The sequence below is a fragment of the Macrobrachium rosenbergii genome, chromosome 40, assembly GCF_040412425.1.
Source record: "Macrobrachium rosenbergii isolate ZJJX-2024 chromosome 40, ASM4041242v1, whole genome shotgun sequence".
NCBI lineage: Eukaryota > Metazoa > Arthropoda > Malacostraca > Decapoda > Palaemonidae > Macrobrachium > Macrobrachium rosenbergii.
The window spans coordinates 4322654-4345315 of NC_089780.1; the positions used below are offsets into that span (position 1 = coordinate 4322654).

The 22662-nt window shown below is 39.0% G+C and overlaps 1 protein-coding gene across 5 annotated transcripts in view; it reads right to left on the minus strand.

Moving 5' to 3' along the window:
* uri (unconventional prefoldin RPB5 interactor) overlaps positions 1-22662 on the minus strand; it is a 203857-nt gene that overhangs the window by 54202 nt on the left and 126993 nt on the right. For all 5 annotated transcript variants that reach the window (XM_067082933.1, XM_067082930.1, XM_067082931.1 and 2 more), the window contains exon 7: positions 15250-15704. In XM_067082933.1, coding sequence (XP_066939034.1) covers positions 15250-15704 — 455 coding nt within the window. The remainder of the gene's footprint in view (positions 1-15249; positions 15705-22662) is intronic.

Below are 22662 nucleotides of genomic sequence, written 5' to 3' on the forward strand. Positions count from 1 at the left end.
AGATATCTCCTGCGAACAAGTCTGGAGGGAGGCCAGGCTAAAGTGGCTTTGCCCAGTTCCCTCTCTGAAGCAAGCCAGTTATCCACCTCCTTGAGGGCTTTCCTTGCTGAGGAGGATAGCATCATCTTGGGAAGCCAAGCTGAGTCATCTGCCTGGTTTCTCATAAAGAAGGTAGAGGCAGGAGAAACTGGAGAGGCAGGCAGGAAGTAGCTAGGGAAACTAGGCCAAAGATACAGAAGTAGCACAGAATAGGCTGACTTAGAGGCGTCTTCTTGCTCGAGCACCTCTTCATCAGAAGATACAGGTAATAAAACAGGATCCTGAGACTGGGGGAGCAGCGGGGGGTTTCTGAATAAAACTCATAATATCATCAAGCTGGCGCTTAATTGGTTCCACTGACAGATCCTCCTGAGTTGATGAGTGCGCTTGAAGAGGCAGAGGTGGAGGCGGGTGCGTACTGGTTGGTGCCGGGTGCACTGGAGCTGGCGCCACAGCATCGAGTGGTGGCTGATGCTTGTGGGCGAAAGCCGAACGCTCTGGAGGTGATGGGTGCCTGGAGGCAGAGAGGCGTCTGGATGAAGATGATTGTCGCTTAGGAGGGTCTTTCGGGAGCTTGGGTGCCAAGGACGGGTGCTCCACATACAGGGTAAATGACTCTGGGCTGTCCTAGACCGGCACCTGGGATAGAGCCAAAGAGAAGGCAGGAGGCTCGCAAAGCTGCAGGAGGGTTGGGGGCTGAGACTGGTCTCTCTCTGCCTCTTAGTTGGAGGAGGAGAGCAGTCAGCATCTTTGGAGTGCCTCTTGAGGGCAAGAGGAGGCAAGATAGCGCCACCTGCACCTCCTGTCGGGGCTGGAGTCTTCTGAATCGCAGGAGAGCTGATGAGCATGCACTTTAACCCTTTAACGCCGAAGCCCTATTTACAAAAACGTCTCCCGTATGCCGGCGCCGTTCGGTGAGTTAGCGCCGAAGCGGGAAAAAGTTTTTCAAAAATCACAGCACGCTTAGTTTTTAAGATTAAGAGTTCATTTTGGCTCATTTTTTTGTCATTGCCTGAAGTTTAGTATGCAACCATCAGAAATGAAAAAAATATCATTATCATATATAAATATTGGAATATATGACAGCAAAAAAAAAAACTCGTATATCGCGCTGTAAGCAAAACGGTTAAAGCTAATGAGTTAATTTTTTTTTAGTTGTATTGTACACTAAATTGCGATGGTTTTGGTATATAACAAATTTTAAAATGATCAAAGCAACACAGAGAAAATATTATCACAAAATGATGCATGAATTCGTAACGCTCGGACATAAAAAAATTTTTTTTTCAAAAATTCACCATAAATCAAAATATTGTGCTAGAGACTTCCCGTTTGTTGAAAAATGAAGTTAATTGATTGAATATTACTAGACTGTAAGTGTTTTAGCTTACAATTGCAGTTTTTTACCATTTCGGTCGAGTTAAAGTTGACCGAAAGTCAAATTTTTTCTATTTATCGTGATTTATATGAAAATATTTCAAAACTGATAAACGCTACAACCATGAGTTATTTTTTGTTGTATTGTAAATGAAATTGCGCACATTTTCATATATAAAACTTTATGTAACGACTAATATAAAACGGTGCAAATATTACGACAACGAGACGAAAGAATTTCTGAGATGTTCGGCCGAGTTACCACACAGACGTAAGGAAAATGTTTTTTTAAAAAAATCATAACTCGAAATATTGTGCTAGAGACTTCCAATTTATTGCAAAATGAAGGTAAACGATTGAATATTACTAGAATGTAAGAGTTTTAGCTTACAATTGCGTTTTTTGACCATTTTGGTCGAGTTAAAGTTGACTGAAGGTAGAAATTTTGGCAGTTATCGTGATTTATGTGAAAATATTTCAAAACTGATAAAAGCTACAACCATGAGCTAATTTCTGTTGTATTCTACATGAAATTGCACACATTTTCATATATAAAAGTTTATGTAACGACTAATGTAAAACGATGCAAACATTACGACAACATGACGAAAGAATTTCTGAGATGTTCGGCTGAGTTACTGCGCGCAGACGTAAGGAAAAATTTTTTTTTTTCAGAAATTCACCATAAATCGAAATATTGTGCTAGAGACTTCCAGTTTATTGCAAAATGAAGGTACATGATTGAATATTACTAGAATGTAAGAGTTTTAGCTTATAATTGCGTTTTTTGACCATTTCGGTCGAGTTAACGTTGACCGAAGGTTGAAATTTTGGCAGTTATCGTGATTTATATGAAAATATTTCAAAACTGATAAAAGCTACAACCATGAGTTATTTTCTGTTGTATTCTACATGTAATTGCACACATTTCCATATATAAAACTTTATGTAACGACTAATATAAAACAGTGCAAACATTACGACAACGTGACAAAAGAATTTCTGGCGCGGACATAAGGAAAAAGTTTTTTTTCAAAAATTCACCATAAATCAAAATATTGTGCTAGAGACTTCCAATTGGTTGCAAAATGAAGGTAAATGACTGAATATTACTAGAATGTAAGAGTTTTAGCTTACAATTGCGTTTTTTGACCATTTCGGTCGAGTTAACGTTGACCGAAGGTTGAAATTTTGGCAGTTATCGTGATTTATATGAAAATATTTCAAAACTGATAAAAGCTACAACCATGAGTTATTTTCTGTTGTATTCTACATGTAATTGCACACATTTCCATATATAAAACTTTATGTAACGACTAATATAAAACAGTGCAAACATTACGACAACGTGACAAAAGAATTTCTGGCGTGGACATAAGGAAAAAGTTTTTTTTCAAAAATTCACCATAAATCAAAATATTGTGCTAGAGACTTCCAATTGGTTGCAAAATGAAGGTAAATGACTGAATATTACTAGAATGTAAGAGTTTTAGCTTACAATTGCGTTTTTTTACCATTTCGGTCGAGTTAAATTTGACCGAAGGTTGAAATTTTGACAGTTATCGTGATTTATATGAAAATAGTTCAAAACTGATAAAAGCTACAACCATGAGTTATTTTCTGTTGTATTCTATATGAAATTGCGCACATTTTCATATATAAAACTTTATGTAACGGCTAATATAGAACAGTGCAAAAATTACAACAAAATGACGAAAGAATTTTTTACCGCGCGGGCGTAAGAAAAAAGTTTTTTTCAAAAATTCACCATAAATCGAAATATTGTGCTAGAGACTTCCAATTTGTTGCAAAATGAAGGTACATGATTGAATATTACTAGAATGTAAGAGTTATAGCTTACAATTGCGTTTTTCGACCATTTCGGTCGAGTCAAAGTTGACCGAAGGTTGAAATTTTTTGTAGTCGACGTTTGCTACGTCCACTCGGCATTCAACAGACAATTTTAGTCGATGTTTGCTACGTCCAACAGGCATTTAAGGGTTAACATCTTTCCGCTGGGATAATGTCAACACCTGGGGGGACACAGGTGCAACTGAGGGGCAACTACCTGTGGGCAAACCCTGCTGGCCTCCCTTCGACCTCCGGTATGTCTTCTCCTAGGTTCAGGGCAGTGGGACAGGGACCTTCCTCTAAGAGCCCCAACAGGACGAGTAGCCATCTCCTCCACTGGCACAACACTCGTCACTTTTCACATGCACTGACACTTTTTCAGAGAGTACTTTCTCTGAGGTACCTAACTCAGACATTGCATCTGACACTAAATGAATCTTCTGATCAAACCTCGATTCGAGACTAGCAATGGCATCGGGTTTGGGAGCAAGAGAGCCCGGAATAGGAGTGTGCAGTAAAGAGTCGAGGACTAAGAATTGGAAAACCAGAAAGAATTGGTGATGAAGGGACAGTACTATCCTCTAATGACCTAGCAGATTCAAGATGTGTCCTAATTTCGGCTCTAACGGATGTCTTCTTCTTCTTCTCCTACTCAAGCCTAAGCAAATAAGACTTTCAAGTTTTCCACTTTTTCTCATCCCATTCTTGATATTCATCACAAGTATTCTCAATGTTACAATCCTGTCCCCTACATTTGATAGATTTAGTATGAGAGCCAACTAATGACTTAACTAACCTAGTTTTACATCCCTCGCTACAAAAGCAAACTCTGGAACAACTTGAGTCTGACATAATGCTGGGTAAAAGTTAACCAAGTAACTAACAAAATGAAAAGTAAACACTATGCAAATCCAATCGGTAGTGAAGCAATAAGCCATGAAAGTTACAGCAAATTCTGAGTATATCACCAAACAATGATGACGGTAGGCTGCGGTAACAAAAGATGTCGGTTGAATGCCGGCAGAAAAAAGAATTAAGTTGTCTGCCTCGTTGGTCCTCTTCTTACCCCGAAAGTGGGCAGGGTTTACCACCTACACTAGCTAGTTGAATTGTTACGGCTAATTTTGAATTTTTAGGCTGCCGTGGTAGGAAACCTTATAGCTATGTAATTACTTGGTAAGTTACTTATATAAAACTCAAGTGTACATCTTGGGGAAGCACAACGTCTGACTCCATGGGAGTCACACAGAGGAATGAGAAGCAGACAGTGCAGCATGAGCAGGGTATGAGTGGCAGGACTTTTCTGCTATCACCTCATCATGTCAGTGTAAATGGATTCATTTCACTCACAGTAAAGGATGACTAGGATCAGGGGATTTGTATAATAAGCAAATAATGTAACTAGGGTTGGATCTTCACAAGAACACTTATAAAATTAATTTACAAATTTAATTGGTGTATTTTAGCTATGAATTCACAAACATTATAGCTAAGATATACCAGATGAGACATAAAGACAAAAATACCAAGCAAATGCAATGACACTTTATACTGAAGGAGTGCAGCAAAAAACCATTGCAACAAAACACTGAACTTGACATCTTACCAATTTATGAATAGCCAGACAAGACAATTCATAAAAAAAAATGACTTTTCAAAATACAAATTGACAAGTACGGTAGTTCCCTGTATGTGCAAGGAACTTGTTCAAAGACAACCCCCGCCTTTGCAAACATATATGTGCAAGAAATTTGTTCAAAAGTCCCTTGCACAGGTGTGTACAAGTAAGCTAGCAAAGTCTTATTACGGTATTCGAAGTACTGCATTTTAAATAGAGATAAAAATACCAAATTTTCAAAGTAGTTCATATTTTTCTTAGATACACAAACTAGAGCCTTTTATCTAAGAGTACTCCTCAGTGTGAGTGGAAACAATCATCCAAAGTCAGTAACAAGGCAGTTGACTGGTGACAGGCGAGTGGGGGAACCCCAACTCACCTGCCATAAGATAGAACTTTCTCTTTTATAATCAGGAACTATATGGGGTGGAAGAGGTGGCTTTATGATAAAAGGCTCTGGTTTGTATAACTAAGAATAATATCAATTACTATATTTGATGGTGTATAAGGCCTGCTCTCAATTTCATGAGAGAATATTGAGAAAAAATGAGAATTTTCACGATAAAATTAATTATCTGGATACTGACCTACTATTAAAGTTAGCTTATATCCTCGTGCCTAACAGCGCGCACGGCAATCAAAATAAAACAAAATAACGCTTGGTTAACTCGGTAGGACTGTCTCTGTAATAACCTGTTTCCAACCAGGTGGCGCTGGAATGTTTACGTTCTTGTCAGAATTCTTCCTGACCACCCACTAAGATGTGGGGAGGCTGGATGGGTTTCCACTTTAACAGTAGGAAAGTAACCAAATAATTAATTTTATCATGAAAATCATCATTAGAGGCAGTCCCCAGTTATCAGCAGGGGTTTTGTTCTGATGCTGTGACGATAAGCGAAAATCACCGATTTTTGGTTATTGGCGCCTCTGTTAGGGATGTATTGGTGCCAATACGCGATTATTGGTGCCAATATGCAATTACTGGTGCCAATACCCAATTATTGGTGCCAATACGCGATTATTGGTGCCAATAAGAGGCAATCGGCGCATATCAGTGCCGAAAATCGCCAATTTTCATTGCTGGACAAGCACCGAAAAACCCGATAGCCAATAACCTGGGACTGCATGTATTTTGAATGAATCTTACCTACTGTTAAAGTTAGCTGACTACCACACTGAATGAAGATGGTGAGTTAGTGCAGCCAGAGAAACAATGTTCAGCCAAGTGAACTAAATGCTTTTCAATGAGGGGGAAAAAAGCTTCTCAACATTCTTGCCTGTCATGTGATCCTTACTGGCATGTACTGTCAGAGGATCCTTACAGGGGAAAAAAAGGACTATCTCATAGAGTACTAGTGACACCTACGCCTGAGTTAAAAGCCCATAACCAACATTCCAAAGCTGAAGACAAATACTACCTTCATATATGAAGCTGTGCCCCTATACACCAAAGTGTAACTTCAAGCTCCCAAAATTGAATTGCGGGATTTCCTAACTACTAATGTCAAGATAGAAAGCAAGGTTACTATTATCTTTAGCTCAGGAAAAAAGGTCCCCACCGCAACAACAGGACTAAGGGTTTTACACCTCGTGCTAAATTTTAACATTTCACAAATAATATGAGTCGAAAAGTTATATCTCCCCTGAGCTGCATGACAACCTTCTCTAGCAAGAGGTTTTAAATAGACATGCTTACAGTACGGAAGCCATGAGGATTATTTTAAAAAATGGTAAAAGCTCAGGATTCAACTCTGGGTGCATTGACTTAAGCATTCTTGGACATAGGAGTGTTTGGTCTCCCAACACCAAAGATAATTACTTAACTCCTCCTCTTCAAGGTTTATTTTTGTCCAGGTAAACCCTTAAGATTTCTAACTGGACATAATACAGCAACTTCTTCCTTACCTACCAAAGCAGTTAAGCACTGTCACAAATCTGGGAGGGGCTTTCACTTATAATCTTTTCTCTCTGCAATAAAGGAGGAGAGAGGTTGCCGCTAGAACAAAGCCCACATACATGAAAGGGATTGAAGCTCACTAATATAAACACTTAAGAGTTCTAACTGGACATAAGACAGCCGCTTCAGCACTGCCTACCAAAACAGTTAAATTAGGTACTGTCACAAATCTGAGAAAGGCTTTCACCTGCATAACTTTTCTCTAAGTAATGAAAGAAAAGAGAGAGGTTGCCACTAGGACAAAGCTCACATACAAGAAAGGGCTTAAAGCTCACTAACACACTTTGCCACAGCAAGAGCTAAAAGAACAGTGTCTTCAAAGTTCCTAAGCAATGCCTTATCGAAAGGCTCAAACTGAGGTTATGTTAAAATTTGGAGGAGTTCATCTAAATTTCATCGTAAACTATGACGGGATGATTTCCAGCACAAAACATAGAAAACTTCTTCAAACTTTAAATCGTGAGCGATATTCCAGTCAGCATGGTGCAGAACTGAATACAATGTAAAGCAGTATCCTTTGACTGCTGTGACGGAAAACTGCTTTGTGTGCCTGAGATACTGGCAGAACTTACATCAGGATATCTAGTGAACGGGTGTTGGATATCACTTTGGACAAGCACCAAGACCAATAAACTGACCACTCTTGTTGAAACACAAGTCAAAAAGGGGAGCCTTTTAGACTTTGGGATTGCTTCCTTGGCCAATCTAGAAATGCCCTTAGCTCATAACAGACAATAACAATCCCCACAAAGTCAGATGAAGCATGTGGAGGTTAGACAGAATCTTCTGAAATAAGACTGTCAAAAAAGATCTTTCCTGAGTGGAAGATGACAAGGAACACCTACCACCAGGAAAGGAAGTTAGGAGAACCACTCCCTTTGGGGCCACCTACACGCTGTCAAAATCATCCTTGAGTTCTGCAAAGCCCACAACTTGTTGATTATTTCCTCAAAACAGCAAACAGAGGAAAAGCATAAAGGTCCAGATTCAATCATTCTGAAGGAAGGCATCAACTGCCCAAGCCTGAGGATCCTGCCATGTAGGGCAGTAAACTGGGAGAGTAGTGTTTTGGGCAGACAGATTGGTATTGGGTCTCCCTAGAGGTTCCACAACTACTGGAAAACCTGAGGAAGAGGAGACCACCTGACTGAAGACCTTGCCCTTTTTTGCTGAGTCGGTCTTCAATAACAATGTTTTTTACCTAGGACAAAACAAGGCAAAAGAATTATGCTGCTGGCCTCTGTCCAAAGGAGAAGGAAGTTTCTTTGCTAGCCTCAACAAATCTCTGGATCTGTCTTCTTGTCGTCTTATGTAGGAGTCGAGAGGTTGAGTTGTCAGAAAAGACTGTGATCGTATTGTCTCTGACTAGATGATCTGTTCGCGTAAGACCATTCCAAACTGCCAAAAGCTGTAGGTTGTTTACCTTCCAACTCCCTGACATCAAATGTTTCTCAGAATGGCCCCCAAATCTGCCTCCTAGACATCTGAGGACAGTGTAAAGGTTCTTGAGGTCTACAGGCCAACCCAATAAAGTTTTCACAAATGGTAGCAAATTGTTGATCTATCTCTCTATTGGAAAAACCCAAAACAGAGAGAGCTAATCTTCATCTTCATCCCCAGATAAACAATTCACTGGATCGGGAAAGGATAGATCAATCAATATTGAACAAAATGCCCAGCTCTGAGATTAGACATAAAATATAATTCTTCACCCTCAAGGTCGTCAGAAACAAACTGGTGAGAACAAACCAGTTGTCCCAAAATGCGAGAACTACTCTGATACCAAGCAGATGAATCCATTCTGCTAAAAACTCCAACACACAGGGGAATACTTTTCTTTGACTGACCGTGTACAGTCAACCCCCAGTATTCGCAAGGGATACGGACCACACCCATCCGCGAATACCGAAAATCCTCAAATACTAAAACCCTCCCTCTAAAAACACTTATAACACCTATTTTAATAGTTCAAACACCAAATGTTTACCTTAAACTATCATTCCTACACCAAATATACTGTACCTTAAACTATCGTCTAAAGCACTTTAATATCATTTCAAAGTCATCTTACAACATTTATCCTTAAAAATATATGGCTTACAGCTAAGTGTGAAACCTATTCAAGTTACCCCTATACTGTATTCAGGTAGATGCATTTTCTCTCATACAGTATTGAAGCAATACCATTTTCTTTTTATAGTACATAGGGGAAACACTGGGAAGTTAAGTACTATGCAGTGCCTAAAAATTTAATATGCATTAAAAAAATTTTTATTGAAGTTTTGCTGTTTATTTACATTAATATTAACATTAATATTTAAAAATTAGTAAATCATTTTATCAAAAAAATATATTGAGTAACAAAAATAACATAATAATACAGTAATTAGTGAACATTTCTTCACAAAAAAAAAAATCTGTGAATTACCGAATTTTTCATGAATAACTCAGGGATAAGTTCCACATAAAAATCTGCGAATAGGTGAGGCCGCAAATCCCAAACAGTGAATAGGTGGGGGTCAACTGTACCAGGATGTGGAAGTATGTGTCCTACATGTCAATGGAAAACATCCTTTGCCCTTATGAAAGGCTGCCAGGACCACACTGAATGACTCGTTAAAAAGGGAGTACAATATGAATAAACTTGTTGAGACTGGAAATGTCCATGGCTTGATAGCCTTGTTGCATAACAGATGTCCAAACTATCCCTCCAACTCTGAACTTCTCAGTTTGAAGAGTGTGGAGAGAAGGATATCTGGAAGTTGTTATAAAAGTAGAGTGTAGCAAATCATACCTTATGAGCTGAAACCCTGTGATACGATGCCAAATTATGAAGTCTATTTGCATTATGGTCCATGCAGCATGTACTCAGCCTCAGTGCCACCTCGCAGAGAAAGGACAAAAAGGAGTGAGAGAGACGTAGAGCCAGTTACTCACCCACTCAACCTGTAGCCTTATGCCATCCAAGTACTGCAAGATGCTTTTTGTCTGAGGAGCCTGGAGACTTGTCCAAGGGGGAGAATAGGAGGGCCGATCTCTACGACAGAGTGACGGTGACGCCTTTTGACGTAAAAGAACACCAAAGCTCTCTTTTCTCAAGTACTCCCATGGCGTACAGACTAGTTAACTCCTGCGTACTATTGCAAACGCCTCTGTCAGTACAGGAAAGTACTCCTAAGAGACCCGACGAGATTTCTTGAGGTAACAAGGAGCACTCTTCAAGTTTGCGCGCCAGAGCGCCCACCGCCCAGTCTAGGAAGCTCATCACTTCGAACACCTTAAAAATATTCTCGAAAAGGTGTGCAAGTTCCAAGGCTGAAAACATAATTTTGGCTGAGGAGAATGCTGATCTCCTAGCCGAGTCAATAAGGCTGGAGAAGTCTCCCTGAGAGGAGGCAGAGACTCCCAGGGAAGGAGCTTCTCCGGTCATATAAAACCTGTAGCTCGATCTAGATAACTTGGAAGGTGGAAAACAAAAGACTGCTTTGCCTTGTTCCCTCTTCTCAGAAAACCACCCTTCTATATCATCCAGTGCCTTCTTTGCTGAAGAGGAAAGAACCAATTTCGGTAATTTCAAAGAACCAACTGAGGGGGGCTTCCATAAAGAAAGTCGAAGCAGGAACAGAGGGAGTAGCTGGCGAAAAGAAGCTTGGATAAGTCGCTAGCAGGAACCTTAACAGCGCTGAGTATGCCGACTAAGGAGCATCTTGCTCTGGAACAACCTCTTCCTCAGAAGAGACAGGAGAAAGCGATAGGTCCGCTGTTGTCTGAGCTGTAGGAGGAGCCTTCTGAAGCAAACTGAGAATATTATCCAGTTTGCTCTGGATCGGGTCAACTGGAGGATGAACAATGTCCGAGACGACACTACTAAGTAGCGGTGGGGGAGCGGGCAGCAATGGGCGCTCGGGGGGCGCTGTGGAGACGGGAGCCACTAGTGAAACTTGTTGGTGAATGGGCGCCAGTGGGCACTCAACTGCAAACGGGAGTTTGGGCGCTTCAACGCTAGCTGCCAGTGCTGATTGTAGAGATGAATGTGCTGGGTGCACCACTTCTGATGCAATAGCTCCTTTACTCGACAACCAACGTCCCCGCACCACAAGGCGCTTAGGTGCCAATTTATGACCATCTTATGAAGACGCAGAAGAGAATTGTTCCGGGGTATCCCAGTGACTACACGATGGGCGTGCTGAATCCTTGCCCTTCTTACAAGGAACAAGGGAAGAAATCTCAAACTCCACTGCACACCTTTTCAGCATGCGTGACTTGTCCGCATCGCGCCGTGCGCGCCTGGGACTAAAATCTTCGGAGCTGGAGGACATACAAGTCCAAAACACAGGCAAAGAGTCGAAAACCAATGATCAAAACTCGCCTAACACTATCTTAATTATGCCGAAAGGCTACGAAAATAAATACTTCACCACTAGAAGATACAGCAAACAACCAGCAAAGTATAAATGTCAAAATTCCAGCTGCTGCCAACCACACTCCTTCAACCACAGCCGGCGGAAACAAATTGAAGCTCTTTGCTGTGTTGTACCTTCTCTTACACCCAAAAGTGGGCGGGGCACGTCGCCATAACCAAAACAAATTAGCGTGACCTGCAATTTCTAAATTTTAAGCTGCCGGTTAAAAGAAACGAACAGCTATGTAATTACTGGGTAAGTTACTTATATAAAACCAGCATTCTATGGTCCGGGAACTCCCATGGTTCGGCTTGATTTTGAATCACCCACCATTAGTTCATTGCGTGGCCAAGAGGGCGGCGCCACGTATTGTTTACATCTTCCCGACAGCAAAAATTTGCCATATCTCTTTTATCTTTATGAAAATAACTGTTAGTAATGAAAATGTGTGAAGTCAAATATGTTTTCGATATTAACTTTACATGAATAAATATTTTTTTTTAAAGATTTCACTTGAGAAGGCACCAAGTCAAAAGTTTCAATCAAAACAATGAGACATTTGGCAATGCACAAATTCCTTACTCTTATGAGTGCCTGAAAGACTTACGGATGATATAGTTTTGATAATTTCTTTTATATAGTTGTATATTTAACCATTAGATATGCTTGGGTTTGTGCAATGGGCAAGGCTGGCTGAAGCGCCTAATGAGCATGGCAGCCTCAACCGAGGCAGATGGGTCCATCATGTTCCTGCTGCATGGCATGGACCCATCTGCCTATGTTGACGCTCAAGAGAAGCTCTAACCAATCTTGCCCACTGCTTTTCAACAGGAACACCTGCTTAAGAGCAGAGTGATAGTCCTTTACTGCAGAAATGGAGAGGAGCTTGACTCATCACAGGAAGACTAATTAGTCTGCAATCTTCTGTAAAAGTGGCTCAAACAGGAGAGAGCTCCCTTAAAGTAAAAATGACAGACGAAAGACCACCTTGCCTGATACACATCTGCTGCAGATGTATACGAGTAGCAGACACCTTGCATGCAGTGCTGTGAGACAGTACCCAGCTATGAAGCACAAGCAACTTCACAGACTGGTGGTATCTCAGCAGATGATGCTCCTGAAACAGCATAACCACAGGGCTAACTTTCGTGAGCCTTGATGAGAAGGTCCAGCATATCGGAATACCACTGCTTAAAGACCTATCTTTTTTAATGTGGTATTTCAGGTTTAGAAACAAAAAAGTTAGGAAGTATTTTATAATTTCTTAACTTTTTATTTACTGTTGATTTACTCATATTATGTACCTAGAAATGAATTTTTCCCATTCTTTTTAATCTTGAAATGATGGAGGAGTGTTTCTTTGCAGAGGCTAGTACCAAGCCTACCCCTCCCCACCCACACACACTGACCATCTGCCTGTTAATAATTCCTGTGGTCAACTGGGAAAGGGAACAAAGATACAGCACTGTTGCCTTTGAAAGATCTGAGAAATTTAATACTTTTAGTTTATTGTAGGCTTAAAGCCTTCTTTAAAAAAAAGTTTACTTTTTGCAAGAAAAATAAAAAGTTAGAAAACAATAACTCTGTACGTTCCTAACTTTCCTATTTACAAACAAAGTTTCCTTAAAAAAACCTCTTTAGGCATAAGTTAAACTGATAAAATAAATTTTCTCAACTTGGCCTACCAATTACAGTATATACAATGGTACTGTACAGTATTATGTATTAAAGTTTCCCTCAGGTAGTTCAACACTAACAATGAATGGTGTACATTATATGTGTTATGTGCAGTGTGTATTCAGTTGGGAGTACTAGGTACGAGGTCAAAATAAATATTTGGTATTATCATTTCCTTCATCTCTTTAACTGTGACTGAATGTGTAACTATGATATGTTCCTTCAACAGCCAGTTGGTAAGACATGTTTAGCACATACACAGATAATGTGCATCACTAAATGTAAATATCTGGCACTCAAGTGTAACATGGTGTCTACTTTGTGGTTGCACTTCACATATTGTTGACAGTATGATCATAAAGTATTTTCCATTGTTGCTTGTACACAACACTGCTTATGTTTACACATACATATACACACACATTGCTTGCATCAACTATGAACAGCCTGTGTTGATGATAGAAGTCATTTGACTGATTAATCATTTGGGGAGGTCCTTGTACAAGACATTTTGCTTGCGAAGTACTATCATATTTTTGGGTGTGTAGTGTTTAATTCACACTTATTTTATAACATCCATTTATACTTTTGTCCCTGATTCTATAAGCTTTTTAGATAATATACATTTACATGGGTTGCAGCCCAAGGTTAGACCATTCACTATTCCCCTAACTGCATTCTGAACATAACCAATGCCTCTGTGGACCAATAATGCAATTAATGGGGAGGGGGGGTTACTGTACATAGTTTGGGTATTATGATACTCTCAAGCAAGATATTTTGTCTGCTAAAGTGCAGTATTTATGGGTGCATTTCAAATAAAAAATGTCTTACTTCTAAGGATTTGATAGGTTTTACTGACTTAGTGCATGTCTGCACAGGGGAGGCTAAGTAAACTGAATGGTTGGGTTATGGATTTTGGGTACCCCGGCATAGGCAACGCATGAGTATATTTCCATAACCACATTTCACAGTTTTCTGCATCCACTTTGTACCTACTGTATTAGAGCAAGTAGGAGTGATTGCTGTAAATCCTTCAATTTGTGAAGTTCCTCTGTCCAAACTTTTTCATCTTCCTTACTTCTAGTATAGACTACTGTTCTGTCATGAGATTGCTAGATTTTCTGGCATCATTATTTTCATGCTTTGAAGCCATTTTAAGGATACACTTTTACAAACACGGATCATAAGTGACATGATTATCATGAACGAGACACAACACACTGGATGTTTGGAAAAGACTGAGCATACATGTACAGTACATCCAATGGTTTTTATGTTACAGGCTGGAAGGTCAATCAAATGTCCAACATGGCAGAAGGCTGCAAAAATTTGAACTTGAACATTGCATATTCCTGGATTTTTTCCACAATATTGTAATTAATTATTTTCCCATTCAAGCATAACTGCATTGCACATACGAGGGAACTACAGTATTACAAAGGCAAACTAATTCTAACGAAACATGTAATAGTACAGTAAAGGGTATAACATCAATGTAGGACTTCCATTATGCCTAGTCCCTTGTATTTACATCTAAATATTTCCTTATCAACAGCCTTGGTGAATAATTTAAATGCTCTGCTACACAGGTTGCTCCACTTTTTCTCTGATTAACACAAGGCTCAAAAATACTCACTTTTCAATAACATACACTAGTAAATAAAGCAAGCAAATTTCATAACCTTACGATACAAAACCATAAAAAACTGGAAGACACAATAAACAGACATTTTATTTGTAACGATGAAAGAACACATATTCAAAACTTTATTTTCTCCATAACTGACTCAAAGTCATTCAAACATTATCAAAACTTCTACACATAACCAATACTGTGATTTTAGAAAACATCAATTTATCAAAAGGCAAAATCTGAATAATTTACAGACAACAAATCTACACATAAATGAAAAGCAACTGATTCACTTCAGCCACACTTTACATCATTGCACCTCTAAATAAAAATATCAGCAAAGAAGAAATACTGTAGACCAAGTCAGTAAAACAAGACGTTTTCCTGCTGTATACTTGAGTGTAAAACAATAATGATTGGTAGATAACATGAAAAATGAAAAATAGATTACTATTTTAGCATTCTATAAGATGGTCACCGCCTAAGCGATTTTAGGCTAACTTTATAGTTCAAAAGAACTATTATGTTAGCCTGTCGAGTCTCAATAAAGTAGCTAAATAAGGAACAAAACAATAATGAGCAAAAATCATGGATCCCAGAAGGCATAACCTTTATAAAAAAAGTTTCATAAGAAACTGTCATGCAACAATAACCATATAAGCTATAACTATTGGTCTAAATTGGAACTTACCTGTGTATGAGTGAGTTTTCTTGAGGATACCTCGTGGGGGAGGATCTGGCAAGGATGCCCGTCTTTCCCCAAAAGTCTTATACAGTTCTGAAGGACTCTGAATGACAGCCGAAGAGGAATCAGTCTGATCATTGTTTTCTTCTGGGGTGTCTCTAGCAGATGCTGGATCCCATTCAATAAGAGGTAGGGACAGCTGCTTTGTAGTATATTTTATGCGATAAGTACTTTCACTATTGTCATCTGGGATAATGGTGAACAGCGGTCTTGTGTCATCAGCCCACGAGACACGTCGCTTATTTCGTTTGTACAAGACAGGGGTGCTCGCTGCACTTAGTTCTGCATCCTCAGAGCCAGCTGTATGTTCAGCACCATCATCAGCAGAATAGACTCCCTCTGGAGCTTCAGAGTGCCTTATGTATCTGTCATAGTCATCTGTGTCTTGACTACCACCAGACCTAAGAAAACAAAGTAAGTGCAACATCAGGATCAAACTACTATACTGCATATCATATTTTTATGGGCTGCACTGAAAACCATGCAGTCTAATAAAATACATTTTTAGTTATCAATATTTTTGGAATTATTATTATTATTATTATTATTATTATTATTATTATTATTATTATTATTATTATTATTCAGAAGATGAAACCTATTCACATGGAACAAGCTCACAGAAGTCACTGACTTGAAATTCAAGCCTCCAAAGAATATGGTGTTCATTTGAAAGAACATAACAAAAGGTAATTGGAAATGCAGTCAGAAGAGATCAATTATCAGAAAAGAAAAGTAAACGAACAAATTAAAAAATAGATATATAAAAAGGTAAATCATTAAAATACAAGGAGAACTGTTTTCGGGTAGAAATGCATTGCATCTTTGCTTGAACTTTTGAGGTTCCAATTGCACGACATCCTCAGGCAGACTGGTCCACAAGCCAATGGTGTGAGGAATAGAGAACCTCTGGAACCGAGTTCAACAGCGAGGCACGTGTACTGCATATTGGTGATGTTGTTCAGCAACCTGGTCACTCTTGGCAGGAAAAGAGGATCGGGGAAATGTCTAAATACATATATCCTGGAGTATTATGGCTAAAAAAAGTCTTTGATAGATGTATAAATAATTTTGTACACTTACTTCCTAATCCTGTCGAATGCCTGGTCAATACTAGTCAAACTACATGACAGCAGTTCACAGAACCTAACCCAAGACTTTAGGCAAGTTGCCCACTTAGCAAAGGGGCTTTCTTTGTGGTCAGAGTAAGAGTAACCAAATAGTAAATGAAAAACCTTAATATTATTAGGGCATAGTTTCTGTAATAAAGGGTGTATTTTATTTCTTCAAGCAGGATATAAATATACTGTTCTGTAACAAAATTTCTTTTTAAATAATATATATATGATCATATGACATGTACACTGCATAATAATAATAATAATAATAATAATAATAATAATAATAGGGGGTAGACCTTCTCTGAGGACAGTAGCATTGAAAATTATAGTTGTTTCCACTGCATCTAATTTATATAGTCTTCTCTATTTGTCTGACAATCTTTTCATCAGCATGTAGCTGGTACTGTATATCAAGTTTCCTAAGGACATGTACTGTACTGTAAAGGTTTTCTGTTGTCTTAGGTTTATTTCCTCTTGTGTCGACACATGTATGGCAGTCATCTATTAGAGTACAAAAGTGAATGAATTGAGATACATGATGCACAGGTATATATAGCTGGCAGGTGGTTTACAATTGGTGGGTTAGTGCAGCTATCTAAGAATCCCCAAGCCAGGTAGACTAATAGTTTCTAACAATTATTATTATTAATAAAGTAGTTTAACAAGACCACTGAGCTGACTTTCAGCTCTCACAAGGCTGGCCCAAAGGATTAGAATACTGTAAAATACCAGGTCTAGGCCTGAAGCCAGGCTCTGGAACCAAATACTTCATTTGGTGTGATGACATATGAGTGAAAATTAAACTAAAAACTGCACAAAGGCACACTCTTCCACACTGGAACACATGCACAAAATAAATACATTTACTCATGTGTCCATACATACAGTACATGAAAAAAATATAATTGGAATAAGTTCAGTAATATTTGAAAATTTTATTTTTAAATTCATGAGATGCCCTAAGGATTTTTGTTTTCATCATTTGCTTATATTTACATTTTATCAACTAAATCACATCTCTTCAAGAACATCAAAATCGAAACGACTGAAAATGCAGAAGACTATGACAAAATTTCCTTCATGATTTATTTCCAAAAGTTGAAAGTCACTGCTGGTCATTCTTTGAACACACACAACACATCTGACCGTTATTATCACCTTGCACTGTGAGCACTTGGGAGCTGGGCCACATGAGCTGCTCATTAAGTGTCCATGTGTCAGATGAGTATGGCCTATTTGGAGACATGTCAGAATTACTTGTGCATGTCTCTCTCTCTCTGCTATGATGAACTTCATTTTTTAACACCAGGTTTTATTTGTTTTAATTTATTCATTTCAAGTTCTTCATTCCATACATATTGCCATTTATTTATGATACCCACCTTTATGTGCGTTATATAATCAGTAACAGCGATATTCACATTTGATCTTGTCACAAGGGTTGCTTCTTTGGCTGTTCTATCAGCCTCTTCATTTCCTTTGGTCCCTACATGGGCAGGGATCCAACATACTTCTACATTTTTCCCATTACAGGCAGTCCCCGGTTATCGGAGGGCTCAGTTATCAGCAATCTGGTTTTATGGCACTTATCTAGAGACAAAAATCAGTGGTTTCCGGTGCCAATAAGCACCGATTTCTGCTTATCAGCGGCAATAATCAGGTATTGGTGCTGATACATACCTAAGAGATAAGTGCTGAAAATTGCCAATTTTCAGTTATTGGTGATTTTCACTTATTGTCATGCCAACGGAATGGAAACCCGGCCGATAACCGGAGACTGCCTGTATTATATAACTTATGGAGAAATAACTTAATTTGTTGTACAGTATTATTTTTTGGTTTGTAACTCTAAATAGCTTCTATAGCACTTCTAGAGTCACTAAAAATCACAAAATTATTGAATGATGTTTCTTTAATTATTTCTATGGCTGATGTAATTGCACACAACCCTACTGTGAATACTGAAGCATTATTAGGTAAGGAGAACTGATACGTTTTGTCTTGGGACACTATACCATATCCCACCCCGTGCTCTGATTTAGAGACATCTGTGTATATTGCATAATGCGGTCCTTTTCAGCTTATATGCTCGACTGTGTGTTGTCTATGGTGTTCTGGGGTACATGAGTAACTTTTTGATAAATATTTTAAGTGTGTACAAATTCTAATTTTATTCACTGTCCAAGGAGGAGGTAATTTTACTACTGAAAGTACAGTAACTGTATATTTATATTCAGTGACTCAATCAATCTTCTAGCTCTAACTGGACAGTTGGTGAATGACTGTTAATAAATACATCTCTTAATTCAAATAATATTTTGGTCGGAGAATCACTTGTCTGAATTCTCAGAGGCTCTTCAATGTTACTCTCTATGGAGAGAGAGAGGCAGTTCTCCAGATTCAACTTGTAAAGATGACTTTGGTGATGAATCTAAAGGCTCCTCAACATATTCTAAGGCCTTTGTTATGAACTGGGCCTAACATTTTCAGCGTTGCGTCTGATGCTGAGCTATATATTTTGCTTCCATAATCAATGATAGACAGCACTCTTGCTTTATACAGTACAGTAAAGGTATGTCTATCAGCTCCCAAAGTAGTGTTTGATAGTTTTTAATTAAATTCAACACTCTTTTACATTTTGATTTCATGTATGTTATGTGGGCTTTCTGGTTCAAGTGAGTATCAAATATTAATCCCAAAAATTTTGCTGTTTGGCCAATTGGTATCCTGTACTATGGTTTCTGATTTTTAAAATATGTTTCTTAACCTTTTTTCTACCTTTTATTTTTATAAAACATGATTGCTTGAGTTCTGTCTATGGAAAATTTAAAGCCTACAGATAAGGCCCATTCATCTATTTTCATTATGCTTTTATTAATGGTTCATCCTGCATGTTTTATTCACGATGCTGAATAACATGTGGCAAAATCATCCCTATACAAGTTACTTTTAATTCCAAAAGGTAGATTATTACTGATATCATTAATTGCTAGTAAACAGCATGCCACTAAGGCGCTTGCTTGTGGAACACCATTTTCAAGTGGAAATGTACTTGACAATACATCATCAATTCTCACCTGAAAAGTGCGATTTGTCAGAAAGTTTTGGATAAACCTAGGTAAATGTCCACAGATGCTGTTTTTATGTAAGGTTTTTAATATTGCATACCTCCATGTAGTATCATATGCCTATTCAATGTCAACCCGAATTGAGTGAGAGTCAAAATTTTATTTTCTCGAATGTGCCAATCTAGTCGAGCATTTACCATTTCCTCTAGTAATTTGTATAAGCAACTTGTTAAAGAAATTGGTCTGTAATTATTTACATTACTGGGATCCTTTCCAGGTTTGGGGATAGGAATTATTATAGCTTTACACCGTTTATCAGGATATAAATTTCTAATCCATAATGATTATAAAACTGTAAAAGGTATGATTTTGCCAAAGGTGCTGAGTGGGAAATCATCTCAAAACAAATATTGTTACCTCCAGGAGCAGATTTATTGCAGTTTCTTGCCTTCTGTGGTATCCTTCCTGAAGAGTACTGCTGCCAAAATGGTGGATCCACACAAGGCTGTAAGGCCACCAGGAACGACCGCAGGAGGAACCCCTTATGGGGAGTTGCTACTTCCAGAGAAATAGAGGTAATAAGGACTCTGTGCCCCAGTCCGACAAGCCCAAAAGATGGCAAACTACAACCACCACACATAGATATAAAGGTATGCACTTATACACAAGTGTACCTTCATGCTCCCCACAACAACAAAACCAAATCAAGAGACAGGACTGAACAATAATAGTTACTCTCTTTGTTGGCTCAGGAAACCAGTGTTCCTGCTACAACTAGAGGACTAGGGGCTTTACAATGGTCATAAATGATCCCAACATCTTTAAGGTAATGTTACATGAAAATGGAATTGCACCTCAACTAAGCTACATTGACTACCTCTTTGAGTAAAAGGCTTTTGAGAAAGCTAAATGGTGTGCTAACTGCATTAAATCATGGACTTTTACCTTAGCAAGAGTGATAGAGCTGGATCGAGGATTTCATGCACTTAATTAAACATTTAACAAAAAAGACATCGCATTCTTGGACATAGGAAAACTTGGCTTCCCAACAGCACACATCAAACTAGTAACATTATTACAAAGTTCAAGCCTTTCCACATATATACACAATTCTCTGACTTGGAAAAAAAAATGCATCTTCTTTCTTATCAACTGAAGACAATAAACAGGAATACATACATGTCTTTGTAAAGCCATCACCTTTAAATCATTCTTTGCTTGACACACTTATTGGTAAAGAGACCACTTGGTTGTTAAAACCCAAAACTTTGCCTTCTTAAATGATCTGCCAATCTGGGGAACTAGGGCAATGATCCTGGCTTCTGTCAACTAAAGTTCTTGAGCTAACTGGAACATGGAGCTCACCTTCGTTCCTCCCTGCTTCCTGATGTGTGCCAGAGATGTGTTGTCTGAGAAGATGGTGACAACTTTGTTCTTGACCAAAGGTTCCCATGAGAGAAGACTTTTAGAAGCTTTAAGTTGTTGATGAGCCGTTTCTCTTCTTCTGACCACAGACCTGAAAGCTGATGATTCCCCAGAGTGGTACCCAAGCCTTTTAGGGAACCATCAGAAAATGAGAGGTCTGGACTCCTGACCTGAAGACTTATCCCCAACAGAAGCCTTGACCACTAGTTCCATCACTCGAAGGTTCCTGGAGGAATATTGCAACAGTGACGAGGCGAGAGTCTGGTTGAGAACACCTGTCCCACACTGGTCTCAACCTCAACAGGGCTGGAACTACAAATTTCTGGAGGGAGGACACGTGACCCAAAGAGAGAGCACCAATCACTCCTTGGCTGCTAAGGGCCTTAAGGGTCAATACCTGGCTAGCATAAAAAAACTGTCCACCAGTTTCTCCATCGGTAAGCCTGAAAAGTCTGAAAGCATATCATCATCTTTAGGTATATAATCAACTGCAATAGAGACAGCACTGACTTCCTGTGATTTACAAGAATCCCTAAGTTTCTTGTAATAAGAAAAGTCCTTTGCCCTCAGAATCCCCTCTAGAGACCTGGCTAAGATTAGCCAGTCATTTAAGTATATCAGAATTTGGATACCTAACAGATGAGACCATCTACCTAATGGAGCCAGAACTCATGTAAAAGCCTGTGGAGCTATACTTATTCCAAAGCAAAAAGTCTTGAACTGAAAACTTTGTCTTCAAAAACAAACTGGAGGAACTTTCAAGACAGGGTGAATGGAGATGTGACATTAGGCATCTTGCACGTATACAAAGATCATCCAGTCGTTCTGCTGTAAGACTGCTAGAAATATACTGGAAGACTCCATCGAAAATGGAGTCAGATGTACAAACTTATTGAGACAGGAAAAATCAAGGACTGGCCTCCAACCTCCTGATACTTTGGGAGCAAGGTAGAGAAGGTTGTAAAATCCTGGAGACAAATCCATCACCTGCTCTACTGCTAACATGTATGGAAGCATGCTGATCGCCTATTGCAGAATCAGGAACTTTTCCACTTGCTGTAGGTAAGAAGGAAAAGCTAACGGAAGAGCACTAAGAGGTGGAGGTGACACAAACGGAATCAAGTAACCCTCCCTAGGTACCTTTACCACCCATGGATCTGTCCCTAGATCCTTCCAGATATGCCAGAAGTCAGTCAGACAGCCCCCAACTGGGACCTGAGGACAATTCAACTCAATTCTTGCCACCTTTTTGAGGTTCACACTTTCTTTGAAAGGACGGTGCAAAACAAAAGGGCTTCTGGACCTGTCGGATGTGTCTGCACAGAAGCTCAGGTCGAGGTTCAGAGGAAAGAGAGAGACTTCCCTTCTGGTAGCCTGTTTTTTGTCTCCACTAAAGTAGATGTTTCTTGATGTCTTGGGTAATTGGGAACACAAACAAGTCCGGATATTTCTTTCAGTCCCAATTGTCTCTGAGGTAAAACTGGGGTACCCTCACATGAAGTCTTCCCAAGGGGACGAACTGCTCAATGGAAGCCAATATTCCTAGGAAGCTCATCCAAGAGCGAGAAACTTGTCTATTGTCTTTAAACAGGATTCTATCCTCTTGGGTGCATGAAAAGCCCGAAAAAGACTTATTCCCAAATACACTATCTGTTGAGATGGAATTAGCTGAGACTTTTGAAGGTTGATCAAAAGTCTAAACTCCTTTGCTAGGGCAAGAGTCTTTTGAATATCCCCGGTGCAAT